The following is a 25,572-nucleotide window of genomic DNA, read 5'->3' on the forward strand; positions in this document are numbered from 1 at the left end:
TTGATAAACATTGTAATTAGTTTGCATTACATGTGATGTTTAAGCCAGAGCCTTAAAACGTAGATGATTATGCTCCCAGGTGCACAATTCTGTGTCATATGGTTAATATACAGTTTATCTAGTGTAGACCTTCTCTAAAAATGATCTACATACAGTGGATGACACAATACATGTTCCCCCCACAAGTTGACTTCATCATTATGTCCTAATAGATACTTTTTAGACAACGATTAGCCTAATTGTTGAGCTTCCAGAAGAATAAGCGGGAGAAGGGGCCTTTTAAGGGGTTTACAAAGCTTACAGTTGGCTGAGTTCCACTGAAATCCACAGCAGGACATTATTTGTGGACAGGGCCTCAATCCAGTTTTTCTTTTTTTTTTCTCCTGAGAAATACCAGAAAGCACAAGGTCTGTGAACACCGCACTCTGTGGTTGTTGTTTTTTAGCTGGAAACTCCTCCCTTATAGCATGTGGGAGGGGAAAAGGTTCAATCAACAGCATGTCTCCCCCCACTATGTGTTTACCAAGCACGGGTTGAGCTCCCTGAATGGAAGTTGGCAGTACCTCCGGCTAAATCGGTAAGACTGAATTTATTTGTTTTTGTCAAATCTTGGTAAAGTTCATCTAATTATTCAGCGGCATCAGTGTGTGGCATATTGGCTTAATCTTTCAGGCATTGATTGTGTTGTCTGTCACACTATATTGTTTGGGGGCTTTATCATTGGCCTACATTTTCTGAAAAGGCTACATGAGACTTTCCTTATGTGCATAATGGCCATTTATCATCATTAGAATTTGCATATCGATTGATTTGATTTTGTTCTATGGCTCAAATATTTCTGGCATCACAAACACATGCCACTGACAGAATTCAGGGTTTTTTTCTGGATCAAAAAGGGGCTGTGGTGGTGGGCGTGGCAGAGCACGTGGTATTGGGCAAGGTTGGCTGCATTTAGCAGAACACTTTAGAGGCCCCCATCTTGGTGGTTTTTTGTTGTTGCAATTTTAGCATTTTTAAGCCAATTTCCTGCAATTCTCAGAAATCCTCCTCCGAGCCGAGATATATTTTTGCAGTTTTAAAGTTAATTTCCTGCAATTCAACAAATTTTGCCATGGAGCTGAGAGAAAATGTTGCAGTTTTTAAGGATAATTTCCTGCAATGATATGCATTTTGCCATGGCTAATGCTGTGTTATTTTAGTCAAACTCAATAACTAAATCAAATCTTAAATTCAATGTTTTTATTCATTTTCAATTCCCCTGACTGTTTAGCTTTTATTTTGGTGATTGTTAGTTCTCAGTTATTATATTATAAAACAATATACAGTGCATTCAGAAAGTATTCAGACCCATTGACTTTTACCAATTCTGTTACGTTACAGCCTTATTCTAAAATGGACTAAATTGGGGGGTTTTCACATACACAATACCCCATAATGACAAAGCAAAAACTGTTTTTCAGAAACTGATAATACATTTACATAAGTATTCAGACCTTTTTATTCAGTACTTTGTTGAAGCACTTTTGGCAGCGAACACAGCCTCGAGTCTTCTTGGGTATGACACTACAAGCTTGGCACGCCAGTATTTGGAGTTTCTCCCATTCTCTGTAGATCCTCTCAAGCTCTGTCAGGTTGGATGGGGAGCGTTGCTGCACAGCTATTTTCAGGTCTCTCCAGTGATCTTCGATCGGGTTAAAATCCGGCCTCTGGCTGGGCACTCAAGGACATTCAGAGACTTGTCCTGAAGCCAATCCTGCGTTGTCTTACTGTGCTTAGGGTTGTTGTCCTGTTGGAAGGTGAATTCAATTGATTGGACATGAAAGTCACACACCTGTCACACACCTGTCTATATAAGGTCCCACAGTTGGCACTGCATGTCAGAGCAAAAACCAAGCCATGAGGTCGAAGCAATTGTCCGTAGATCTCCGAGACAGGATTGTGTCATGGCACAGATCTGGGGAAGGGTACCAAAATATTTCTGCAGCATTGACGGTCCCCAAGAACACAGTGGCCTCCATCATTCTTAAATGGAAGAAGTTTGGAACCACTAAGACTCTTCCTAGAGCTGGCCGCCTGGCCAAACTGAGGGAGGAGAAGGGCCTTGGTCAGGGAGGTGACCAAGAACCCTATGGTCACTCTGATAGAGCTCCAGAGTTCATATGTGGAGATGGGAGAACCTTCCAGAAGGACAACCATCTCTGCAGCACTCTAATCAGGCGGAAGCCACTCCTTAGTAAAAGGCACATGACAGCTCGCTAGGAGTTTGTCAAAAGGCACCTAAAGGACTATCAGACCATGAGAAACAAGATTATCTGGTCTGATGAAACCAACATCCAACACTGGCCTGAATGCCAAGCGCCATGTTTGGAGGAAACCTGGCACCATCCCTTCGGTGAAGAATGGTGGTGGTAGCGTGTTTTCCAGTGGCAGGGACTTGGAGACTAGTCATAATTGAGGGAAAGATGAACGGAGCAAGGATCTTTTTTATAATCTACATGGGTAATGAGTCCGTATTTAATGAGGGCATCTCATCCCTTTTTCAGTGTTTTAAGGAATCTGAGTCTCATGACAGGCCTCTTAAGAATGACACGGATTGCAAATAAACAAAACATTTGAAATAATCAAGAAGGTTGTGCTTTTAGACTTCTCAACTCGTAATGGGTCAATTGATGTCCATGATGGTAATGATGTAAAAATGTAAACATCCTTTTTGATATATTCTTCCACTTGACCTTTCTATCCATCAGACTACACAATACTTTGTCATTTCACTTCTCAAATAAAAAATTACCGGTGTAACTGAATAAGTAAGAGGAGCACAAGTTCTTTGTGCTCTTTTGTATTCTCTCTCAGAACTATATGAGATTATACTGTATGTGGACAATGAAAGAATTTCATTGCATCAATAGAAGCCACAGTTGAGTTTTCCTACAGCTCACACAGGACAGCCACTTGACTGATCATGTGAAAGCTGGGTCAAGTCATGTGCTAGCTCCTCTCTGATCAGCTTTTAAAACGTCCTGTCCATGGGACGTTTGAGCTAATGCGATTAGCATGAGGTTGTAAGTAACAAGAACATTTCCCAGGACATAGTCATATCTAATATTGTCAGAAAGCTTATTCTTGTTAATCTAACTACACTGTCCATTTTACAGTAGCTATTACAGTGAAAGAATGTCATGCTATTTGAGGAGAGTGAACCATTTTTAACAAAGTTATTAATAAACAAATTAGGCACATTTGGGCAGTCTTGATACAACATTTTGAACATAAATGCAATGGTTAATTCATTCAGTCTAAAACTTTGTACATGCACTGCTGCCATCTAGTGGCCAAATTCTAAATTGCACTTGGGCTGTAATAATAACTGATGGTCTTTTTCTTGCATTTCAAAGATGATGGTACAATTTTTTTTTATTTTTACAAGATATATATATTTTTCTTGGTATTATCTTTTACCAGATCTATTGTTATATTCACCTACATTCCTTTCACATTTCCACAAACTTCAGTGTTTCCTTTCAAATGGTACCAAGAATATGCATATCCTTGCTTCAGGCCAGAGCTACAGGCAGTTAGATTTGGGTATGTCCTTTTCGGTGAAAATTGGGAGAAAAAAGGGGCGGAACCTTATGCCCCTGTGATCATGAAGCCACTCATTGGGAATTTCACCTATGTGTTCTGTTAGACATGTGTTTGCCTGTTTCTAAATGTTAAGGCAATTTGCAATATATTGGCTATATTAACAGTACTGTAATTACATTGTATATTATGACCGTTTCCAAGTATATAATTAGTTAAGGGCACATCAAGCCTGTAATGTCCTCTGGAAGACCTGTATAGAATCTTCTGAAGTCTTGCAATGTAATAGTGACTCAACTGTATTTGTTACTATAATAATGGTGAATGTACCACTATTTACAGTAATGTATGTAATGTAGTTGTGTTCTCTATGCAAAAGCATGTTACATGCAAGTAAGAATATGACCATAATATGGTACTTTTGTTTAATATTTTAGGGCAGGTTCAGTACGAGGCTGCACAATGACTGACTGGGATTATGACTTTCTGATCAAACTCCTGTCGGTAGGGGATTCTGGAGTAGGGAAGACCACATTCCTCTACAGGTACACAGACAACAAGTTCAACCACAAGTTCACCACCACAGTGGGAATAGACTTCAGGGAAAAGAGAGTGGTGAGTCGTGATGCTTTACTCCAGTGTGTAAAGCTCCAAAGATAAAATTCATTTTCAGTCATCCTTGCTCCACAGCTTCCAATTTATGATAATGTGGTTCTGCAAATCCAAAAGGTTGAACAGTTGATTGTTTTTTACAAGGAATAGTAGTGTCAACTGAAATATAGCTGCAAGCAGCGATGACCTGGGGTCCAAGCCTTTCTCGCCTTCTCAAATATTCTGCCTTATTTTACAAGTCATAGATTTCAGTTCAGGTACAACACCAACAATCCCTCACTGTCTAGGGATGTCTATCTGAAACCGGCAGTGGTGGGATTTGAACCTGGGCTGTCATGTATTACAGTAATGTAGTGTTCTCTATGCAAAAGCCTATCATAGGAAGGCCTATGGTCACAGGAAAAAAATGGGTTGAACACTGTGGAAGAGCATGCGTGTATGTATGAATTGCAGGTTCCAGTCTTGACTCAATCCTGTAACAAAAATGTACTGAACTTAACAGAACTATAAACAACTCATGTTTACTCTATTGGATCTTATTTTTACCCATTTAAACTGGTCTTGTTTTGGTAATGGTCTCGATCCACTGGTCCTCGGTCTGGGTGTTAGAAAGTTTAGTCTGGATCTAAAGGGCTCCGGTCCTGACTTCATCTCTGCTACTCGCACCAATTTTATGCTCTTGAATCCATACGTATGGTTACATGTAAACAATAATGTGATTATTGTGGATAGTCAGATTAATATAATAGTTTGATTAAAACGTAAACAAGCTTTGCAAGAATTACTATTTCCCTAATAATGCTGTTTATATAATGCACTCTAATGCAGAAAATCGACATTCAAAATGAACATTCTACTACAGCGACCATGTTATTTTTGGGAAGAATATTTGATTCTGAGTTCGATCATGTAAAGTTTGTATGTGAAACTACGTCTAAGACGCATACATTCAGTTGTTTCCTAACTCGCTGATCTGCGCATATCAGATCCACCGCTGGAATGCCGATTAAGGCGTTTACATGTCCTAATAATAAGAGAGAATGCTCAGAAAACCAGGTGTTTTAATCGGCTGATGCTACCTTCGATTTTGACCTCATGCCGATATAAGATAAACAGAGTAAGGTGCTTACATTACTATTTCATAATCTGCATACTGCCATAATCACTTTAATATCGATTTATTAGTATGCGTGTAAACGTACTCCATGTTGGTAGTGGACAAGTGCACACTTCAGGTAACATTGTAGAGTATTGAGATAAATGGCCAGGAAGGGGCTCCGTTTCCTCCAAGAATGACTTGAATTGTCAGGCCGGGGCTCACTGAACTTTTAAGAAATCAACTTCATTTAATGAGCATATAACGATATTGGTCTATAGATGCTGTACACCAAGTTTCTGAGAAATTGGTTTAGCGGTGTCTGAAGAAAAAGTTGAACATTTTGGAAATATTTACATTTTCAAAATGTCAGATGATCCGTCATGGTGATGTCATTGGTCCTAGAGGAAAATGTGTTTATTGGGTAAAGAGAAACCTTTGTACCTAATTCTGTGACTAGGTCAAATGAAGAGGCGGGGCTGACCTTTTGAAGTCAAAAGTTGTTTATAGTGAACTAGTCGTTTTTATTGAACTAGGCAAGTCAGTTTAGAACAAATTTGTGTTTACAATGATGTCCTACCCCGGCCAAAACTGGGAAAATTCTGCGCTGCCCTATGGGACTCCCAATAATGGCTGGATGTGCTGCAGCCTGGATTTGAACCAGGTACTGTAATGATACCTCTTGCACTGAGATGCAGTGCTTTAGACCTCTGTGCTACTCGGGAGCCTGAGTTGCACCATTTGGGCTGAATTGCACCCGTATTAACCAGATGTATTTGTCCACCAACGTACACCGTCCCACCAGTTTGGTCTCTATTAGGTCTTACCATTTTAAGCGCTATAGTGCTCCAAAAATAGGATAATAATAATCCTAACAATTGTAATTTCAAGCCACTCCGGGACTTGGACCGCTAATTATAACAGTATGTTGTTCTAGAGCCAAAGAGTATGTCTTTGGTCCTAGCTCTTGATATGACACTTATTTGACATCTTATGTCTTCAGACGTATTTGGGGACTGGCTCTGATGGAACGACAGAGAAGACTTTTAAAGTGCACCTACAGCTCTGGGACACAGCAGGGCAGGAGAGGTAGGCCACGTAAACAAGCAGACAGTACATTTTGTAAGATAAGGATTTTCAATGATAGTCCACATCCATCGCTTTACCAGCATTTGAACATTGTTGTAATTGTATAAATTCCAGGTTCAGAAGTCTCACCACAGCCTTCTTCAGAGATGCCATGGGCTTCCTGCTCATGTTTGATCTAACCAATCAGCAGAGTTTTCTGAATGTCAGGAACTGGATGAGTATGTCTGTGAATCATCCATTTAGTACATCCTTTAAGAACCAGACCGACCACATTGATCGGGTATTTCAATTTTGTATTTGGCATTATCAGTGGTGTAAAGTACTTAAGTAAAAATAGTTTTTGGGGGGTATCTGTACTTTACTTTACTATTCATATTTTTGACAACTTTTACTTCACAACATTTCTTACTCCATACATTTTCCCTGACACCCAAAATGATAGGAAAATTGTCCAATTCACACACTTATCAAAATGACATCCTTGGTCATCTCTACTGCCTCTGATCTGGCAGACTCACTAAACACATGCTTCGCTTGTAAATTATATCTGAGTTGGCGTGTGCCCCTGGCTATCCGTAATTATATAAATTTTTATTTAATGGTGCCTTCTGGTTTGCTTAATATAAGGAATATTAAATTATTTATACTTTTACTTTTGATACTTAAGTATATTTAAAACCAAAAAACCAAGACTTTTTGCTCAAGTAGGTTTTTTACTGGGTAACTTTCACTTTTGCTTGAATCATTTTCTATTGAGATCTTTACTGTTACTCAAGTATGACAATTGGGTACTTTTTCACCACTGGGCATTATAGTAAATGATCTTGGTAGCATGGTAGCTTGCTGTGATTCAAATATGAATTGACATATCTATAAATAACTGAAATTTTATTATGTCTTGTTATGATTGTTCAGGTCAGCTGCAGGCAAATGCCTATTGTGACAGTCCAGACATAGTCTTAGTTGGCACCAAAGCAGACCTTAAAAACCTGAGAGATGTACAAGGAAAACAAGCCAGAGACCTGGCGGACAGATATGGGTAAGTGAGATCAATACTTGCTTGCTCAGGACAAAATTCTGCTGCCTCTATGAAATCTGATCTGACCGTACAATGCAATAAAATGGCTGGCTAGTCCTCTTACCATTGGCACGGCTAACTTCTCCAGTGCCTTAACATGAACTGAGGTTGTTTGAGTTCATACCTTCAGCACCACTGTAAATCATTTATACCGATCCAGATCCAATGCTGGAAACAGGCTCACTATTTTAATACCTCTAATTTAAAAAGAAGGAATCCGTGATCTACTACAAGCCAAGGTCTATGGATCTTCTGAAACATCTTTAAACTAGAAATGACCCTATTAGAAATAAACCAGAAGTTAACTGACCTTAATAATACATCAACCGAAAGTTAACTGTTCTTTATCCATTCATTTCAGTATAGTGTTCAGTATAATAAGTTCCTCCCTTCCTGCTTAGTATCCCCTACTTTGAGACGAGTAGTGCCACAGGGGCTGAGGTGGACCAGGCAGTGACCACTCTGCTGGACCTGGTGATGAGACGCATGGAGCAGAGCACAGAGGGGCCTGCGTCAGAGGCAGCCAATGGGAGTGCTGCCACTAACGACACGGCTGAAACGTCCACCAGCAGGAGGTGTGCCTGTTAGGATGTAGGGATGTCCATCCATTCAAATGTGTAACTATTGCATCTGGGGAGTATTATTACATTAGAAAGTTCAATTATCCCATCCAGTATTTATAGGAAGTGTATTATGCATTAATGTGTGTTTGTCTGGATTGATAACTGTCACACTCAAGCTATGTATTCCCAACCTGGTCATCATTACCTGCTGAGTCTGTACATGTACTGTATGTTAATGATATGAAACGAGCAAAAGAACACACAATCTAATACTGTAAAATGATTCAAAGTAAATGAAAGCACCATGTGTATGTACATCTCAAACTGATATTTGCAATTTGACTAAGCTTTGTGTGATCCTAAATAGGTAAATACTAATGGGAAGTGTTTGAAGAAAAGTTGTATATCAGAGATTTTTGTATTTATTTTATTTGACAGATTGAAGCATTGATGGAAGGAAAATACAGGTACATACATTTATCATTGACAATATATAATCCTAACAGATTATGCAACAAATCATTAACAATCATGGTTATTTCCTTAAATGTGAATGAGAAAATGTATTATTCTGTTTCACAAACCGAGATAGCAAAGTACATTACAGGATCCATGAGTTCTATATGACATGGAGCACATTTGGTGTTTAGCTTGATTATTAGTGGAACAAAATTGTCATGCACATTGAATAAAGTATAGAACATGTTTAGAGCCCATAAATACTGTCAACCCAGAATTTTTTTTGTTGAATATGTTTTAATACAAAGTCTTCAGAGTAAATGCATTCACTTTAAATAAAGTTAATGTCCGTTTTACCAATGATTGCCTTTTGACAGGAAAATGTCTGGTTGCTTTGTCTTTATCAAAGAAATACATACAAGCGCAAACTTTGGGTGATTTGCAATCCTATAGGAATTCCAGGGTTCTATCACTGGCATAGCAACAAAAAAAATGCCACACACACCCCTGAGCTTTGGGGGGGGCCCCAAACTCCCAGAGGTTGGTCGGGCCACACAGATGGTACTGAAAACATAAGCCATTCATAATTTTTTGGTTACATTAAATTAGTACTGCTAAATTTTCTCTCAGCCTCATGGCAGAATGTGTCAAATAGCAGGAAATTGGGTCATGGATTCTTGGAAGTCGGGGCAATCCTTGTCCAGTAGCAAAAGTTATTTTTATAGTTGAAAAAGTGATTTTGTTGCATTCTTTGATCTAAAATTTATATTTAGCGAAATTATGTAAGGAAAACCTTTTTGTGGGGTAATATTCAATATACTTTCAATATTATTTGTTTCCATGTCGGCTCTATGCCTGGAAATGCCTTTGTCCCGGAGCGAAGGATCCCAATTTCAAACTTTCCCAAAAAGTGCTTAAAAAATAATGGATATTAATTGAAAACATATGTTTCTTTCAATAGCCCTCTGTGACTTTAACATTTATCTCAAAACTTGTGTCTGGAGATTTGGTCAACTTTGTCAGATTTGTCTAAAATCCAGAATTAATTAGGAATGAGCAGGGTCAGCTATACCATCAAGACCCCTTGTTTTAAGATGGTCATACCAAGGATAATTTAACTATTTGATTTGGAATTTTAGGACCCCTTAAGGCACAAGTGTGCTAAGCTGTCATCAAGGCAAAGGGTGGCTATTTGAAGTGTAGCCTAGTGGTTAGAGCATTGGACTAGTAACCGAAAGGGTGCAAGTTCAAATCCCCGAGCTGACAAGGTACAAAATCTGTCGTTCTGCCCTTGAACAGGCAGTTAACCCACTGTTCCTAGGCCGTCATTGAAAATAAGAATTTGTTCTTAACTGACTTGCCTAGTAAAATAAAGGTAAAATAAAAAATAAATAAAAAATAAGTAGCGTACTACAGTACGTACTACAAATATAACAGATTTTGATTTATTTAACACTTTTATGGTTATTACATGATTCCATATGTGTTATTTCATAGTTTTGATGTCTTCACTATTATTCTACAATGTAGAAAACCCTTGAATGAGTAGGTGTTCTAAAACTCTTGACCGGTAGTGTGTGTGTGTGTGTATATATGATATATATATATATATATATATATGATATATATATATATATATATTATATATATATATATATGATGAAACATGGATAAACAGTCAAAAAAAATAAAAGGAAGATTGTTCTGAAGTGTCTCTCCTATATCTGAGAGATCAGGAAACTATTTTTATTTAACCCCTTATTTTAGCCACTAAACTATCTCCATATATTCAGTTCTTCCATAAAAATAAATAACTGGTACCTGCTACTTTCAGACTAGTCTTGTGAAGCTTGTGGGCAGCCTAGAGCAAACCAACCAACATGTATGTGTTTGTGAGATATTCACCTTCCCACAGAGGGGTCATATTAGTGTGTAGCCCAAACCGTTTGGACGCTACAGACAGAAGTTGGCAGATCGGCTGTACCGATTTCAGACGAGTCCTGTGATACTTGTCGGGGTTAGAACAAAACAGAGAACACCATTGTGTTTGTGACTCATCTTTCCATAGAGGGGTCATAATAATAGCCAATCCTTTCAAACGTTAGAGGTTTTTCTGAGAATATCAATTATCAGGATATCTCATGGACTGACAAACACAGTTCAAACACGGCGACATCTCCGATGTGGTGGATTGAGACACAGCCCTTGCAACAAACAAAAAAACTGTAGGGTTAAACACTTGTTGGGCAATAATTGTACAAATTAAATGCCTTTTATGGTGTCAGATGGAGTTAAATCCAGCTAGTTGTATTTTATGGAGAAAAAAAAGATTTCCTTTATATGGTACGCTAGCTGCTACTTTGGTCTATCAAAATGTATATTTACAATGTTATTAACATTAAGACAAATAATTGTGGGAAAAGGTTGAGATTGTCCCGTCTTTCAAGAATCCCTGAGCTCTAAAATAGCAACATTTTCACACAGCCTCATGGAAAAATTTGTAAAATAGCATGAAATTAGCTATAAAACTTAGACCTTGTGGGGGTACTGCAAAACTGCGCTATGCCACTGGGTTCTGTTGGTACCATTCCTTTTGAAAACAAAAGTGTTGGCACACACTAACACACACATTGGACATTTTTCTCTAAGGAAATGTGGGGAGAATAAATTCCCTTCCTTCATGTGAGCAGTACAATAGTCTTCTTTGGTGATGATCAGTACATGGAAGCAGTCAAAGGAAGACATTCATGGCGGCACAAATAGTATAAATCACCAACAGAACCTATTAGATGAGACTGAAAAGACAAATATACCACACAACTATCCAAGTGTTTTCTATCTCAGGAAATCATTTGTCGACACATCATCAAATAAAAAACCTCCATCGAATGAAAGATATTGTTGTACATCATTGCCATACTTAAGCCAACATTTCAAATCATGTTACATTCAGATAAATGAACATGTCTAGTTTTAATGGGCATTCGTTGGTATATTTAGTTATATGAAACATTCTAAGAGGGAAAGATCTAATTACATGTCAAATCTAATCTACATAATCAGGGTATGGACTAAGAGTAAAGTACTACCTAGCAAACTAATGGCACATTTCTATCATATATTTGTATTATAATAATGATGACAGACAGTCCTATGATGGGAAAACAAATTGGTATGTTCTAAAATACTTCTGTGGGCATACACCATCCATTTAAGACTGAAGAACTTGAAAAGAACCAATGATCTGGTTCATGAGCATAGTAAATCTGAACTAATAAGCAGGGTCACCACCTTCCCAATGAGTGCATGTGCTGTGAGTCATGTGGATATCATGTTGTACCATTTGAGCAAAGTCGTTGTACTGACATCAATGGTTAAGTACTAAAAATGTCTAATCCATACCCAATCCTCTAACATAGTGGAGCTTGACTTGATATTTTTCATGTAACATTTTGCTGAGAAAAGTAAAAATAATCTAGAGATATGAAAAATAAAGTTACATTAGTTCTTTCATTGTCAGAAAGGGAAAACTAATCATTTTGGTCCCAGTGGTTTGATAGGAATTTATGCTTTAAAACAACTTTGATATAAAGTTTCTGATGATATTTCAATTAAAATATCAGCGCAGATACAAATAATAACAAAAAACACCCGTATCCCCTCGAAACATAATCTCCTTCAAAAATGTTGTATAAAACTAGCCTTGAACATCTGCTAGTCTCTTACATGCAATGTCATTCAATAGTGTATCATGCTCTTTGTACAAGATGCTATAATTATTAATCAAAACATTAATATCTGGTTAAAAAGTCAAAGTAATGTCTATGTGGTAGAATGCAAAAGGTTTCCCTGTGTTGCTACATCATAACAATAGTGATGTGTTATTGACTAAAGATAGGAAGTAGTGTTCATTTGAGGTGGTTCAATACATATAATATATATTACTGTATGCATCTCAGTGTGAAATCCCTTTAACTTTTATCACTATGATGTTCTATCATATTTAGAAAATATAAGATTTGAAGTCATTTGAAATTTAAACAGAACACAGGCACTTTTAAAAATAAAAGCTGCAATATGTAACTTTTTGGGGACCCGACCAAATTCACATTGAAAAGCAAGTCTAAGAAGCTGTAGATCTGTTCTAGGTGCGTTATTTCTATGCTTCCCATTCTTAAGTTTTGTTTTTGCCTCTATTACTTTCGTTTTTTTTACACCAGCTTCAAACAGCTGAAAATACAACATGTTTGGTTATGGAAAATATGTTTCACAGAGGTTTGGATGGTACAATAATTATCTACACTATACTTGCTTGTTATCACATGAACTGAAATTAGGCAAACTATTCAAAAAAATTTAACCAGGAAATGACAGAGCCATTTCTGCATAGTGCATCTTTAATTCTTAATCTTAATGATGATGATAACAACAATATACATGTACTTTAAAGTTTACTGTAATTAAATTCAGTCTATGGCTTGGTGTTGGAATGCAGATTATTCATCCTCAAACTGAAATATTACCAGAGCTATCACCAGAATCCCAATAAAATAGTGGGACTAGGGCTATCACTGCAGTATCTTTATCTATATAGGGCAGCAATTTACATACATAAAGAGGCCTTGTAAACAAATCTGAAAACAGTGCAGTGTGCTGGCTGGGCCCATTGTCTATCTACTGGCACCTGTGGCGGTTCACTGTATGCTCAAAAGGGTTGGAAAATAGACAGTGTGTCTGTTTGCACCTCAGTGGAGGCATTTGAATCTGATTAGAAAAAAAACACTGATCTCAACTCCATCCCTGAGACTAAGCAGAAGAATAATCAAATCCCTTTGAAGTAAGGCTACAGCCAAATAACAATTACAGTATGCCCCCCACCCGAAACCCCTACACTATGAAAAACACTGTTTGGAAATAGTGATGATTTTGCACTAAATGTATTCCCTTGTGTTTTCTTGTTGAAATAGGTTATGTGTGTTTTATTGATCAATTTATCTACACAATTATGATAGCAATGCAAATAAAGTGATGTGAAATATTGTATGATGATAGTGTGACATATTCAGCATAACATACATTGTTACGTCATCATCAACCAGTAATCCACATCTGGAATATTCTGCCATGTTCCTCGCAACCCAACGTGTTAGTGTGAATTACATACATTGGACAAAGCTGAGGCAAGATGCAATGGTGATATGATAGTGTGTTTCTAGAGTGAAAGCGTAATATAAAAGTATTAATTCTAAATCATGCATTGTCTGCTTTGAGTCGCAAAATATATTACGTGAGCGCAAGGTCAGCTGCTGTATTGGAGAGTCACCAAATGAATCTCTTATGCCCGGTCACCCAGGATGAAGTGTCTAAGAACAGTGTGAAAGGCTCAGCTTGGTCACACCTTCTCCATGCATCTTGTAGAGCAGCTTAAACTCACTGGGCAGCTGGTGGGTCTCCTGCCACTTGGTGGTGAACTTGGTTCCTTTCTTGTCGTAGTAGTGGTAGGGCAGCTCCTTGCCTGTGTTGGGATCCCAGCCGAAGGGCCAGAAGCCATACAGATGGATCTCCTCACACATGGCCGAGGCCAGAGTGTACATGAGGATACCAGTGCTCAGTCGCTTGAGAGACAGGTTCTTGGTCTTCCAATATCTGTGGGAAAAAAAGTAAACAATAAAAACAATTATGTGTAAGCTATGGAAAATGAATTGTTCAACAGAACATCTACACTCTAAAAGATGTGGGGTTAAAAACAACCCAATTTGGGGGGTTTTGTAACCCAGTGCTGGGTAAATAATGGACAGAACACACTCTGGCTTATTTTGATCCAGACAGTTGGGTTGCATGAATAACCCAACATGTTGGGATTATCTAAAACATGGGTTAATGTAACCATCAGTTGGGTTTTATTCACTTTCATGCTGGGTTGATCCAGGTTATTTTCAGGAGGTGTGGCTGTTACAGGCTTTAGTTTTCCCATTAATATTTTGTTAGTCAGTATAGTATGCATTACACCTGTGCTGGTTTGTCATCTTGTTAGTGAGAAGGTGATTCACCTGTGCTGGTCCAGGTGATATTTTAGAGTGGCTGGCCCAGTGCTCCAGTTGTCTTGAGAGATGTGGAGGATTAACACTTTTTGTTGGCTCTCCCTGTTTTCTTCTTGGTCCACTTCCTACCTTTAAGTTTGGTGTGGGTTTTTATTTGGTTCACCTGTTCTTAATCAAATTTTGTGGATGCTCATGGTGGGTGTCTTTTAGGTCCCAGTTGTTGTTGCTAGTCAACTTTCAGTGGACACCCCCATGAGGGTCTTTCAGAACCCCTCCTAAAACCCCACCTGTTTCGTTGTGGTCAGTGACTATTTGATAGTTCCCCCTTCTGTTTGGGTGACATTATTTGGTTTTCTTGCTGGGGAACATAACAAAATGGGGGCTTGTCCAGGATCTTCTTTCCCTTGAGTATTGCAGGCCCTTTCGACCAGAGTGCATAAAAGGATTGGGAAAGAAGTTAATATTCAGACCAGAGAGGCGTGTAGCTGCAGCTCACGTCCAAAGTGGTTCAAACTCTGAATATCAGCACAAAGTAGAGGGGAGAAGCTCACCTCCCGGACAATCACTGGTACAGCTGATTTATCTAGAAAAGCAAATTTAAGTGGGACCATTCCACTACTCTTCTCAAATCACTGTAGTACGCTACTCTGATCCCCCAATGAGAACAATCTACACGGCTGGCTAGCCTATCTTCCAGAGCAAGTGGAAGCAGAGTGAGCTCTGTAGCTCTGTTCAGGACTACCCGACACATCGCTGGATTCCGGGCGACGGCAGAGGAGAGCAACAGTAGAAGAGACGAGTGAACGACATCTTTTGGACAATCAGAGCCTTACAAGCGTGCCGCAGAAAGCCTAACACCCTTCATAAGAAGGCCTAGTTCTGACCGAGATAAATGGCAAACGAAGGCATTCACATGTAAATACATTCATGATTTCTTTCTCCAAATGGGCGGCGGTTCATGTGAAAAGTATATGATTACTGTGAGAGAAGTGACTCTTTCTCTCCCTTCCTCTCCATCTCCTTTGAAACAAGCCACCATATGTTGTGTCAGTATGCTCGGGACCTGTTTGTAATTTGTTTAAGTGTGCATGTTTATCCTGTGTTATCATTTAGTTAGCTAGTAAATAAATAATTAAACCACTTTGTGTAGTAATTAATCATAAGTAAGGCTGGGGTTTTTGCAGATGCAGGAGGTTATGACTGTTCAGAATGACGATATGATATGAGGTTATGATTAATAGGTTGACTGTTTTATGGATGTGATCGGTAAAGACCTTTTAGTGTTTAATTCTGGAGATGGTAACTCTTTAAACAACTGCTCTCGTGGTGCCCCAAATTCCTAATTAGTTTATTGTTACATGATAACAATTAAACATAGTTAGTTGATTAGATAAATAAGTCATCAGATTAATGAAAGTAAAGTCACGACACCAGACTAGAACAAGAATGCCATTCAATTAAGTGATTAAGAGAGATGGGTCTGGAAGTGCTCCGAATCCAATCAGGCTATCCTGCACACTCAACAGAGTTTGATCTATGTCGGAACAGCTGACTTGTATCGCCTTTCAATGAAAAGGAGGTGGATGTATATTTTACTCTGTTTGAGCGGATTGCAACATCCCTAAAAATGATCCGAGACATTTAGTCACTGCTCCTCCAAAGTGATCTTGTGGGTAAAGTCAGAAAGTGTATTCCGCTTTATCTCTTGGGCAGAGTTCAGATTATGAAACTTTTAAAGCTGCTATCCTTCAGGCTTACGAGTTGGTCCCAGAGGCATACAGACAACAGTTCCGTAAATTACGAAAGACAGAATCACAAAGCCATGTTGAGTTAGCAAGGGAACAAGCATGTCTTTTTGATCAGTGTTGTGGTTCTCAAGATGTCAGGGACCTTGAGGATTTAAAGAAACTCATACTTCTCGAGCAATTCAAGAATTGGCTTCACGAAAGGGTTGCTACCTACAATACATTTATGAGCACAACGATCTCACTCTTAAGAAAGCTGCAGTTCTGGCAGATGAGTTTGTGTTGACACAAAACTACTTTCACAAATAAAACACCCAATTGTTATCCCTATGCAAAAAGCAATCCAGAGAAGTCACCTCCTACCGCAAGGTTTCAGTCCTTTTCTACAGTGCCCAAAGATAAAATCAGCAGAAAACGTTTTTTTTTTTGTATCCGACAGTTTGTAATTACTCCTGTGAGAATGAGAAAGAGAGAAAAATCTGTTTCTTGTTGTGTGAGCACTCCAGCCCATTAACTTTTTAAGGCTAGGGGACAGTATCCTGAATTCCGGATGACTGACGTGCCCAAAGTAAACTGCCTGTTACTCAGGCCCAGAAGCTAGGATATGCATATAATTGATAGCATTGGATAGAAAATTCTCTGTCTAAAACTGTTAAAATAATGTCTGTGAGTATAACAGAACTGATATAGCAGGCGAAACCCAGAGGAGAACCCATCCCAAATTATTTTTGAGGTCACAGGCCATTTCAATGCAAGCCTATGGGATATTCAAAAGAATGCCTCTCAGATTGCAGTTCCTATGGCTTCCACTAGATATCAACAGTCTTTAGAAAGGGTTTCAGGCTTGTTTTTTGAAAACGAACGAGTAGTTGTAGTTTTCCCTATTGGACATACTATTATTCGTCTTAAATGTTATCGTTTATTTAGATATTAGAGTACCTGAGGATTAATTAGAAACATCGTTTAACTTGTTTGGACGAACTTTACTGGTAACTTTTTGGATTAGTTTGTATGCAAGTTGAATGAGTGGATTACTGAATCAAGCGTGCCAACTAAACTGACATTTTTGGGATATAAAGAAGGACTTTATCGAACAAATCAACCATTTGTTGTGTAGCTGGTACCCTTGGGATTGCAAACAGAGGAAGATCTTCAAAGGTAAGTGATTTATTTAATTGATATTTGTAATTTTGTGAAGCCTGTGCTGGTTTGGAAAAGTATTTTGGTGTGGGGGGCGCTGTCCTCAGATAATCGCATGGTATGCTTTCGCCATAAAGCCTTTTTGAAATCTGACAACGGGGTTGGATTAACAAGAAATTAAGCTTTTAAACGATGTAAGACACTTGTATTTGCATGAATGTTTAATATGACTATTTTTGTATTTTGAATTTCGCACTCTGCAATTTCACGGGATGTTGTCGTGGTGGGACGCTAGCGGCACACCTAGCCCAAAAAGGTCCCATTAAGTCTCTGGTTGGAACTGGTGTATCTCCTAAACAAGATTTTGTATCAGATGTGTATGAGCCCCTTGTTTCAGACAGGTTTGTGTCTTTGCAGATGCTGTTAAGCAGCCAGTGAAGATACTGCGAGATACTGGGGCAGCCCAGTTCTTCATTTTGGAGGGTGTTTTGCCTTAGTCTGACATGTCAGCAACTGGTTACATTACCAGTCAAAGGTTTGGATACATCTACTCATTCAAAGTTTTTTCTTTATTTTTCCTATTTTCTACATTGTAGAAAAATAGTGACAACATCAGAACTGTGTTAACACACATGGAATCATGTAGTAACCAAAAGAAGTGTTAAACAAATCAAAATGTATTTTATATTTGAGATTCTGTTATACTGTATGTGATTTATTTCGAATTCAAGGCACACTTAACCAGCATGGCTACAGTACCACAGCATTTTGCAATGATACGCCATCCCATCTGGTTTGCGCTTAGTGGAACTATCATTTGTTTTTCAACAGGACCATGATCCCAACACATCTCCAGGCTGTGTAAGGTCTATTTGACCAAGAAGGAGAGTGATGGAGTACTGCATCAGATAACCTGGCCTCCACAATCACCCGACATCAAACCAATTGAGATAGTTTGGGATGAGTTGGACCGCAGAGTGAAGGAAAAGCAGCCAGCATGTGCTCAGCATATGAGGGAACTCCTTCAAGACTGTTGGAAAAGCATTCCAGGTAAATCTGGTTGAGAGAATGCCAAGAGTGTGCAAAAATGTCATCAAGGTAAAGGGTGTCTACTTTTTGAAGAATCTAACATCTAAAATATATTTTGATTTGTTTAACTCTTTTTAGGTTATTACATGATTCCTTATGTGTTATTTCATAGTTTTGATGTCTTCACTATTTAGAAAATAGTAAAAATAAGGAAACCCTTGAATGAGTAGGTGTGTCCAAAATCTTGACTGGTACTGTATATATTTTTATACATACAGTACAGTGCATTTGGAAAGTATTCAGACCCTTTGACCCCTAATCCACATTTTGTTACATTATAGCCTTATTCTAAAATGGATTAAATAAATGTTTTCCCTCATCAATCTACACACAATCCCCCTTAATGACAAAGCAAAAACAGGTCTTTAGAAATGTTTGCAAATGTATAAAAAATAAGAAACAGCAATATCTTATTTACATAAGTATTCAGACCCTTTGTTATGAGACTCGAAATTGAGCTCAATTGCATCCTGTTTCCATTGATCATCCTTGAGATGTTTCTACAACTTAATTGGAGTCCACCTGTGTTAAATTCAATTGACTGGACATTATTTGGAAAAGCACACACCTGTTTATATAAGGTCCCACTGTTGACAGTGCATGGCACAGTAAATACCAACCCATGAGGTTGAAGGAATTGTCAGTAGAACTCTGAGACAGGATTGTGTCGATACACAGATCTGGGAAAGGGTACCAAGAACACAGTGGCCTCCATCATTCTAAAATGGAAGAAGTTTGGAACCACCAAGACTCTTCCTAGAGCTGGCTGCCTGGGCAAACTGAGCTATCGGAGAGCAGGGCCTTGGTCGGGAGGTGACCAAGAACCCGAGGTCACTCTGATAGAGATCCAGAGTTCCTCTGTGGAGATGGGAGAACCTTCCAGAAGGACAACCATCTCTGCAGCACTCCACCGATCAGGCCTTTATGGTAGAGTGGCAGTTGGAAGCCACTCCTCAGTAAGGCACATGACGCTTGGAGTTTGTCAAAAGGCACCTAAAGGACTCTCCGACCATGAAAAAAATTATGAAACCAAGATTGAACTCTTTGGCCTGAATGCCAAGCATCACATCTGGAAGAAACCTGACACCATCCCTACGGTGAAGCATGGTGGTGGCAGCATCATAGTGTGGGGATGTTATTCAGAGGCAGGGACTGGGAGACTAGTCAGGATTGAGGGCAATAGTGAACAAAGCAAAGTACAGAGAGATCCTTGATGAAAACCTGCTCCTGAGCGCTCAGGACCTCAGACTGGGGCAACGGTTCACCTTCCAACAGGACAACGACCCTAAGCACACAGTCAAGACAATGCAGGAGTGGCTTCAGGACAAGTCTCTGACTGTTAAAGGTGCTTCAACAAAGTACTGAGTAAAGGGTCTGAATACTTATATAAATGTGATATTTTCGTGTTTTTTCAAAAAAACTGTTTTTGCTTTATCATTTTGGGGTATTGTGTGTAGGTAGATTGATGGGAGAAAAATACATTTAATACATTTTACAATTAAGGCAGAAACTTAACAAAATGTGGAAAAAGTGAAGGGGTCTGAATACTTTCTGTTTCACTGTATATTTACCCCAAAAAAGTGGCTGTTCTGTCTGGCATTGAATTATTGACAGCCAGTAGACACAATGTTTATATTGGAGAAGGTGACGCATTTAAGTTGATCATGTTGTGAGATGGTAGTTATTTTCTGTTGGTTGAGAGCAAACTTGTCCAACAAACATATAGGATATATTTGTTGTCTTAAGGGGGAAGGTGTTACAGGCTTTGGTTTTTCCATTTGTATTTTGAGGATGCATGCTAGCACATGGGGTGCACCGATTGGTGCCACCTTATTGTCATCTCGTTAGTGGGAGGTGTTTCACCTGTGCTGACCCAGGTGATATTTACGAGTGGCTGGCCCAGTGCTCCAGTTGTCTTGAGAGATGTAGAGAGTTAAAACAATCCTTAATCTGATCTTCCCAGTTTTCGTTTTGCTCCCATTTTTGTTTTGCTTACTGTCGTACTGTTTGGTGTGTTTTTTGTTTGTTTGCCTCTTCTTGGGAAAATTTAGTGGGCGGTCATGGTGGGTGTCTTTTAGGTCCCTGTTGTTGTTGCTAGTCAACTTTCAGTGGACACCCCCATGAGTGTCTTTCGGGAACCCCTCCTAAAACCCCACCTGTTTCATTTTGGTTGTGGTCAGTGACTCTTTGTTAGTACTCCTTCTCTTTGAGTGACATTATTTGGTTTTCTTGCTGGGGAACATAACAAAATGCATCATACCGGCTGTATTTTTTTATTTGATTGCTGACATACAACACATTTTGGGACTATATCAACAATGGACTAATGAAACAAATACCAAAATATGTTTTTGGGGTGGAGTTTTCCTGTAAGCCTTCTGTAAGCCTCATAAAAGCTTGAAAAGTGTTTAACCGTAACATCCGGTATAGAACAAATGAACAGGAATGACATTTACTATCACCGGTGGCCAAAAAACCCTACCTAATAGCCACGCCACTATTAATCCATACCTCTGTTGGGTTATATCTCAATAACCCAGCATCAACAACCCAACCTTGCTCTTTTTAAAGAACACAACTAAGTGACCCAATGCCTGAAATCCTGCATTTTTTTTAAAATGTTACAGTTTGTAGTAACAATGGTGTCTGAAAGTGAGAACAAAACCACCCATGACTGCTCTGATGCCCAGAACTCTGGCACAAAACTCAGTCCCTTCCTTCTCCATACCTGTTGACATCCTGCATGATGTTTCCTGGCCAGGCCAGCTTGATCTTCAGCTGCCCCTTGTGCTCAACAAAGAAGTCCACCAGGGTCCGTGTGACGGTGGCCGAGGTGTGGAGGAAAAACGCAGGGATCCACAAAATGGCCCCCTCCAGCTTCTTCAGGTTGAGAAAGAAGTTGTTGCGGTCCTGGATGGTCAGCAGATTGTTGTAGTATCTCTCCAGGATGCTGGGGTTAAAAGTGGTGAGGTTGGTCTTCCGGCCCACATCCTTGTAGTAGGAGTCGGTAGGGGCGAAGTTGCAGCGGAAGATAAAGTCGGCGCTGTCGATCTCTGGCCCACAGTGACTGCCTGTCAAGATCCCACTGTTACCCACCACGGCACACACGTTGTAGTGTTTGTTCTGGATTGGCGAAGCATCAGGAAGCAGTGACTTCAGGTTGTTGTTTATGGAGAAGACATACTTGTGACTGGAGAAGTCGAAGTGCATCAGCTGGCCGACGCGCACACCGTTCTTGGTGAGGGAGAAGTTGTTGGCCACATCAATGTAATGGAAGATCTCTTTCCTGAAAGGTAGTTAACAGATAAAAATATCAGCTCACAGCTGCTGTTTCTACCAAATGTAGTTATGTAGCCAACTGCAAATGGCAAATACACTGTAATGTTTTACTAAACACAAACAGTATTCTGTTAAACTGCATTACAAACAATATAAAAGTTTCTACAGATTATTACAGAAATCCCACATAATCATAATACCTTTGCTGATAAAAGGCGGTCCTATTAAATGTCCATTTGGATGGTTTCCCTTGCAGTTCCTCATTCAGAGCATGGGTTAATGGGATGAAGGATGGGTCCAGGAAATTCAGGGCAAACTGGGACCTGAGAGGAAGAGAGTTTCCCTTAGTAAAGACACTGTTGATATTGTCAGCATGTACTGTAAGCATTACATTGAGTATCATAAGTATTCACTCCCTTGGATTTATTCACATTTTATTGTGTTACAAAGTGGGATTCAAATGGATTTAATTAGATTTTTTTGTGAACGATCTACACAAAATACAGTGTAATATTAAAATGACAAAAAAATAAAAATGTCTTCAATTTGAAAATGTTATGAAAAATGAAACCTTGATTAGAAAAGTATTCACCCCCCACTGAACCAATATATGTTAGAAACACCTTTGGCAGTGATTACAGCTCTGAGGCTTCTTGGGTAGGTCTCTAAGAGCTTTGCACACCTGGATTGTGCAATATTTGCCCCTTATTCTTTTTACATTCTTCAAGCTCTTTCAATGTGTTGGGGGTCATGACTAGACAGCAATTTTCAAGTCTTGCCATAGATTTTCAAGCAGATTTCAGTCAAAACTGTAACTTGGCCACTCAGGAACAGTCACTGTCTTCTTAGTAAGCAACTCCAGTGTAGATTTGGCCTGGTCAAATGTCCTGCTGAAAGGTTAATTCCTCTCCTAGTGTCTGGTGTAAAGCAGACTGAAGCAGGTTTTGCAGTAGGATTTTGCATGTGCTTTGCGCAATCCCGTTTCTTTTTATGAAGGTAAGGAGGTAGATTTGCCCCAAACATAACGATTTGCATTTAGGCCAAAAATGTTATTCCTTTGCTGTGTTTTCTTGCAGTATAACTTTAGTGCTTTGTTGCATACAGAATGTATGTTTTTTAATATTTGTATTAGTTATATTTACTGTATATTGTTATTTTCAATCATTCATTCATTTAGGTCATTATTTTGGAGTTGCTACAATGTTGTTGATCCATCCTCAGTTTTCTCCCATCAGTCTGTAGCTCTGTAGCTGTTTTTCATGGTGACATCCCAGAGCAGTTTCCTTCCTGTCCTGCAGCTCAGTTCAGAATGATGAAGTATGTTTGTTGTATCTGAGTGGTTTAATACACAGCTTAATTATTAACTTGACCATGCTCCCTGGTCTTTGCAGTTTAATCTGTGCTCGAAATGCAATACCTGACTGAGGGACCTTAGAGAGGTTGCATGTATGGGGGACAGAGTAGTCATTCAAACATCATGTCAATGCCTGTTATTTCACACAGAGTGAGTCCATGTAATTTATTTGTTAAGCCACGTTTTACTCCTGAACTCATTTAGGCATACCTAAAAAAGGGTGAATACTTAAGCAACGACTAACATTAGCCTATATTAGTTAATGATTTTGTATTAATTTGGAAACATTTGTATAATTTTATTTTCAATATGGAGTCTTTTGTGTAGATCAATTACAAACCATTAAAATATTATCCATTTCAATCCCACTTCGTAAGGCAACGAAATATGAAGAAGAAAAATCAAAGGGGGGTGAATACTTATGGACATTCAATGATTCCACCGTTGAATTTTCATTTAAAAATAAATGTAATTGATGCTGGATTTGCATTAGATTAGGCAACAGCCGCGTGCAGAGGAATATTCTTTATTTCGATTATTTGTCCAAGCCCATTCAGTCCGTGCTATCCGGGATCAGTGGGACGTCCCTACCCCATTGAAGTTGACTTTAAACTGGTTAAGTTAAGGGTTAAGGTTAGGGTAGGGGTTAAGGGTTTAAGGTATGGACGTCCCAAGGATTCCAGATAGCACTGACCAAAGCCCATTTACGGCATGCATTCAGGCGTGGGGTTGTCACAATAGGCAAGATTCGTTCACTCAGCACCCTGGACAGTTCTCTTGTTTGAAATCCGGCTCCTTGTCGAGCAACGATTTGTTGTCACATATGGCATTTTTTAACATTCAATGATTCTACAGTTGAATTTTCATTTAAAAAATGAAATGTAATTGATGCAGGGTTTTGCATTAGATTAGGCTACTGTAGCGTGCAGCAAAATATTATTTATTTTGATTATTTATTAAGGCCCTGATGCAGTTAGCCATATTATGCCATAGCCTACAGAACAATGTGGACATAAACAATCATAAAGATTTTTAGGAACAAAATTGTCACGCATGCGCCTTGTCGGTGACATAAATCACATCTTATTTGACAATTTCAGGTGGTTTGAGTCGTGTCAAAATAAAAAATAATGAGTTTCAAGGTCTTGATTTAGCCTACTCACCGAAATCCTGCGTGGAACATTATCCGTGGTGGTCCTCCCATGTTGTCATATTTTGTGGAAGATAAGATGCTGTCCTTTCTAATGGACACATAACTTATTAAGGATAAAATGAGAAGAGCGACCATTAATATGACCAAACCCAGGGCGTTTGAGATGCGGACCATCTTGGAGCGTTTTCATTCCTTGAAGAAAAGCGATTAAAATGTGCGAGCCTTCATCACCTCGATTCGAGATGCTGATTTTGGCTATACGTATTGGTATTTTGATAAAAAATAAACATGTTTTCTCATGTAAAACGGACGGCAAATGTGCACTGCGGTTGAGAGGGCAGGATAGTCATTGAATGGCAGTCGGCTGCCTTGGCGATCCGTCTTCGTGCATTCTCATCATCCCTGCCTTGGTTTAGCGCTGAAATGCAATTTCTCTCCAGCCAGATTAATTCCATTAGGGCGATGCATCTGAAATTCACGTCAACGCATCAAACCAGCAAACAACTCACTGCTCTGTTACGCACCCTTTCCTCAGGAAATAATTTCACATATTTCGATGTGTTTGTTGAGCCCAGATGAAAAGAACACCCTAAAAGTGTCATGGTTGTATTATAACTCTCTGGGGTTTACAGATGGGAGCAATTAACTTAGTGGTATGCATACCATCCAAGATTACTTGCTGACTGTATAAAATACTACAGCACAAAATATTAAGCAAATGTGGAAGCCTGATCAGCATCACAAGTAGTCCTGGCTTGCAGTCAGAGTTCCAATTCATCCCAAAGGTGTTCGATGAGGTTGAGGTCAGGGCTCTGTGCAGGCCAGTCAAGTTCTTCCACGCCGATCTCGACAAAACATTTCTGTATTGACCAAGCTTTGTGTACATCCAAGATGTACACAATTGTCATGCTGAAAGAGGAAAGGGCCTTCCCCAAACTGTTTCCACACAGTTGGAAGCACAGAATCATATAGAATGTCATTGCATGCTGTAGTGTTAAGATTTCCCTTCACTGGAACTAAGGGGCCTTGCTCAAACCATGAAAAACAGCCCTTCCACCACCAAACTTCACAGTTGGCACTATGCATTTGGGCAGGTAGCGTACTCCTGGCATCTGCCAAAATCAGATTAGTCTGTCAGACTGCCAGATGATGAGGCATCACTCCAGAGAATGCGTATCCACTGCTCCAGAGTCCAATGGCGTCGAGCTTTACACCACTTCAGCTGACACTTGGCATTACTTATGGTGATCTAAGGCTTGCTTTCATGAAACTCCAGAGGAACAGTTCTTGTG

General features: G+C 39.2%; 2 protein-coding genes across 2 annotated transcripts; one reads left to right on the forward strand and one right to left on the reverse strand.

Annotated features, from left to right (window-relative positions):
- Positions 1 to 90: 90 nt before the first annotated feature.
- LOC109877144 (ras-related protein Rab-27B) lies at positions 91 to 8,844 on the forward strand. The gene is made up of 6 exons (XM_020469464.2): positions 91 to 577; positions 4,020 to 4,197; positions 6,294 to 6,379; positions 6,494 to 6,597; positions 7,295 to 7,418; positions 7,859 to 8,844. The coding sequence occupies exons 1-6, from the start codon at positions 468 to 470 to the stop codon at positions 8,043 to 8,045; spliced, it is 789 nt and encodes a 262-aa protein (XP_020325053.1). The 5' UTR covers positions 91 to 467; the 3' UTR covers positions 8,046 to 8,844.
- Positions 8,434 to 24,802, reverse strand: LOC109871581 (sia-alpha-2,3-Gal-beta-1,4-GlcNAc-R:alpha 2,8-sialyltransferase-like). The gene is made up of 4 exons (XM_020462484.2): positions 24,291 to 24,802; positions 21,974 to 22,096; positions 21,223 to 21,780; positions 8,434 to 14,125 (listed from the first exon to the last, which is right to left on the reverse strand). Exons 1-4 carry the CDS (start codon positions 24,452 to 24,454, stop codon positions 13,843 to 13,845), a joined length of 1,128 nt encoding a protein of 375 aa, XP_020318073.1. The 5' UTR covers positions 24,455 to 24,802; the 3' UTR covers positions 8,434 to 13,842.
- Between the last annotated feature and the right edge of the window lie 770 nt (positions 24,803 to 25,572).

The sequence above is a fragment of the Oncorhynchus kisutch genome, linkage group LG3 (genome assembly GCF_002021735.2).
Source record: "Oncorhynchus kisutch isolate 150728-3 linkage group LG3, Okis_V2, whole genome shotgun sequence".
NCBI lineage: Eukaryota > Metazoa > Chordata > Actinopteri > Salmoniformes > Salmonidae > Oncorhynchus > Oncorhynchus kisutch.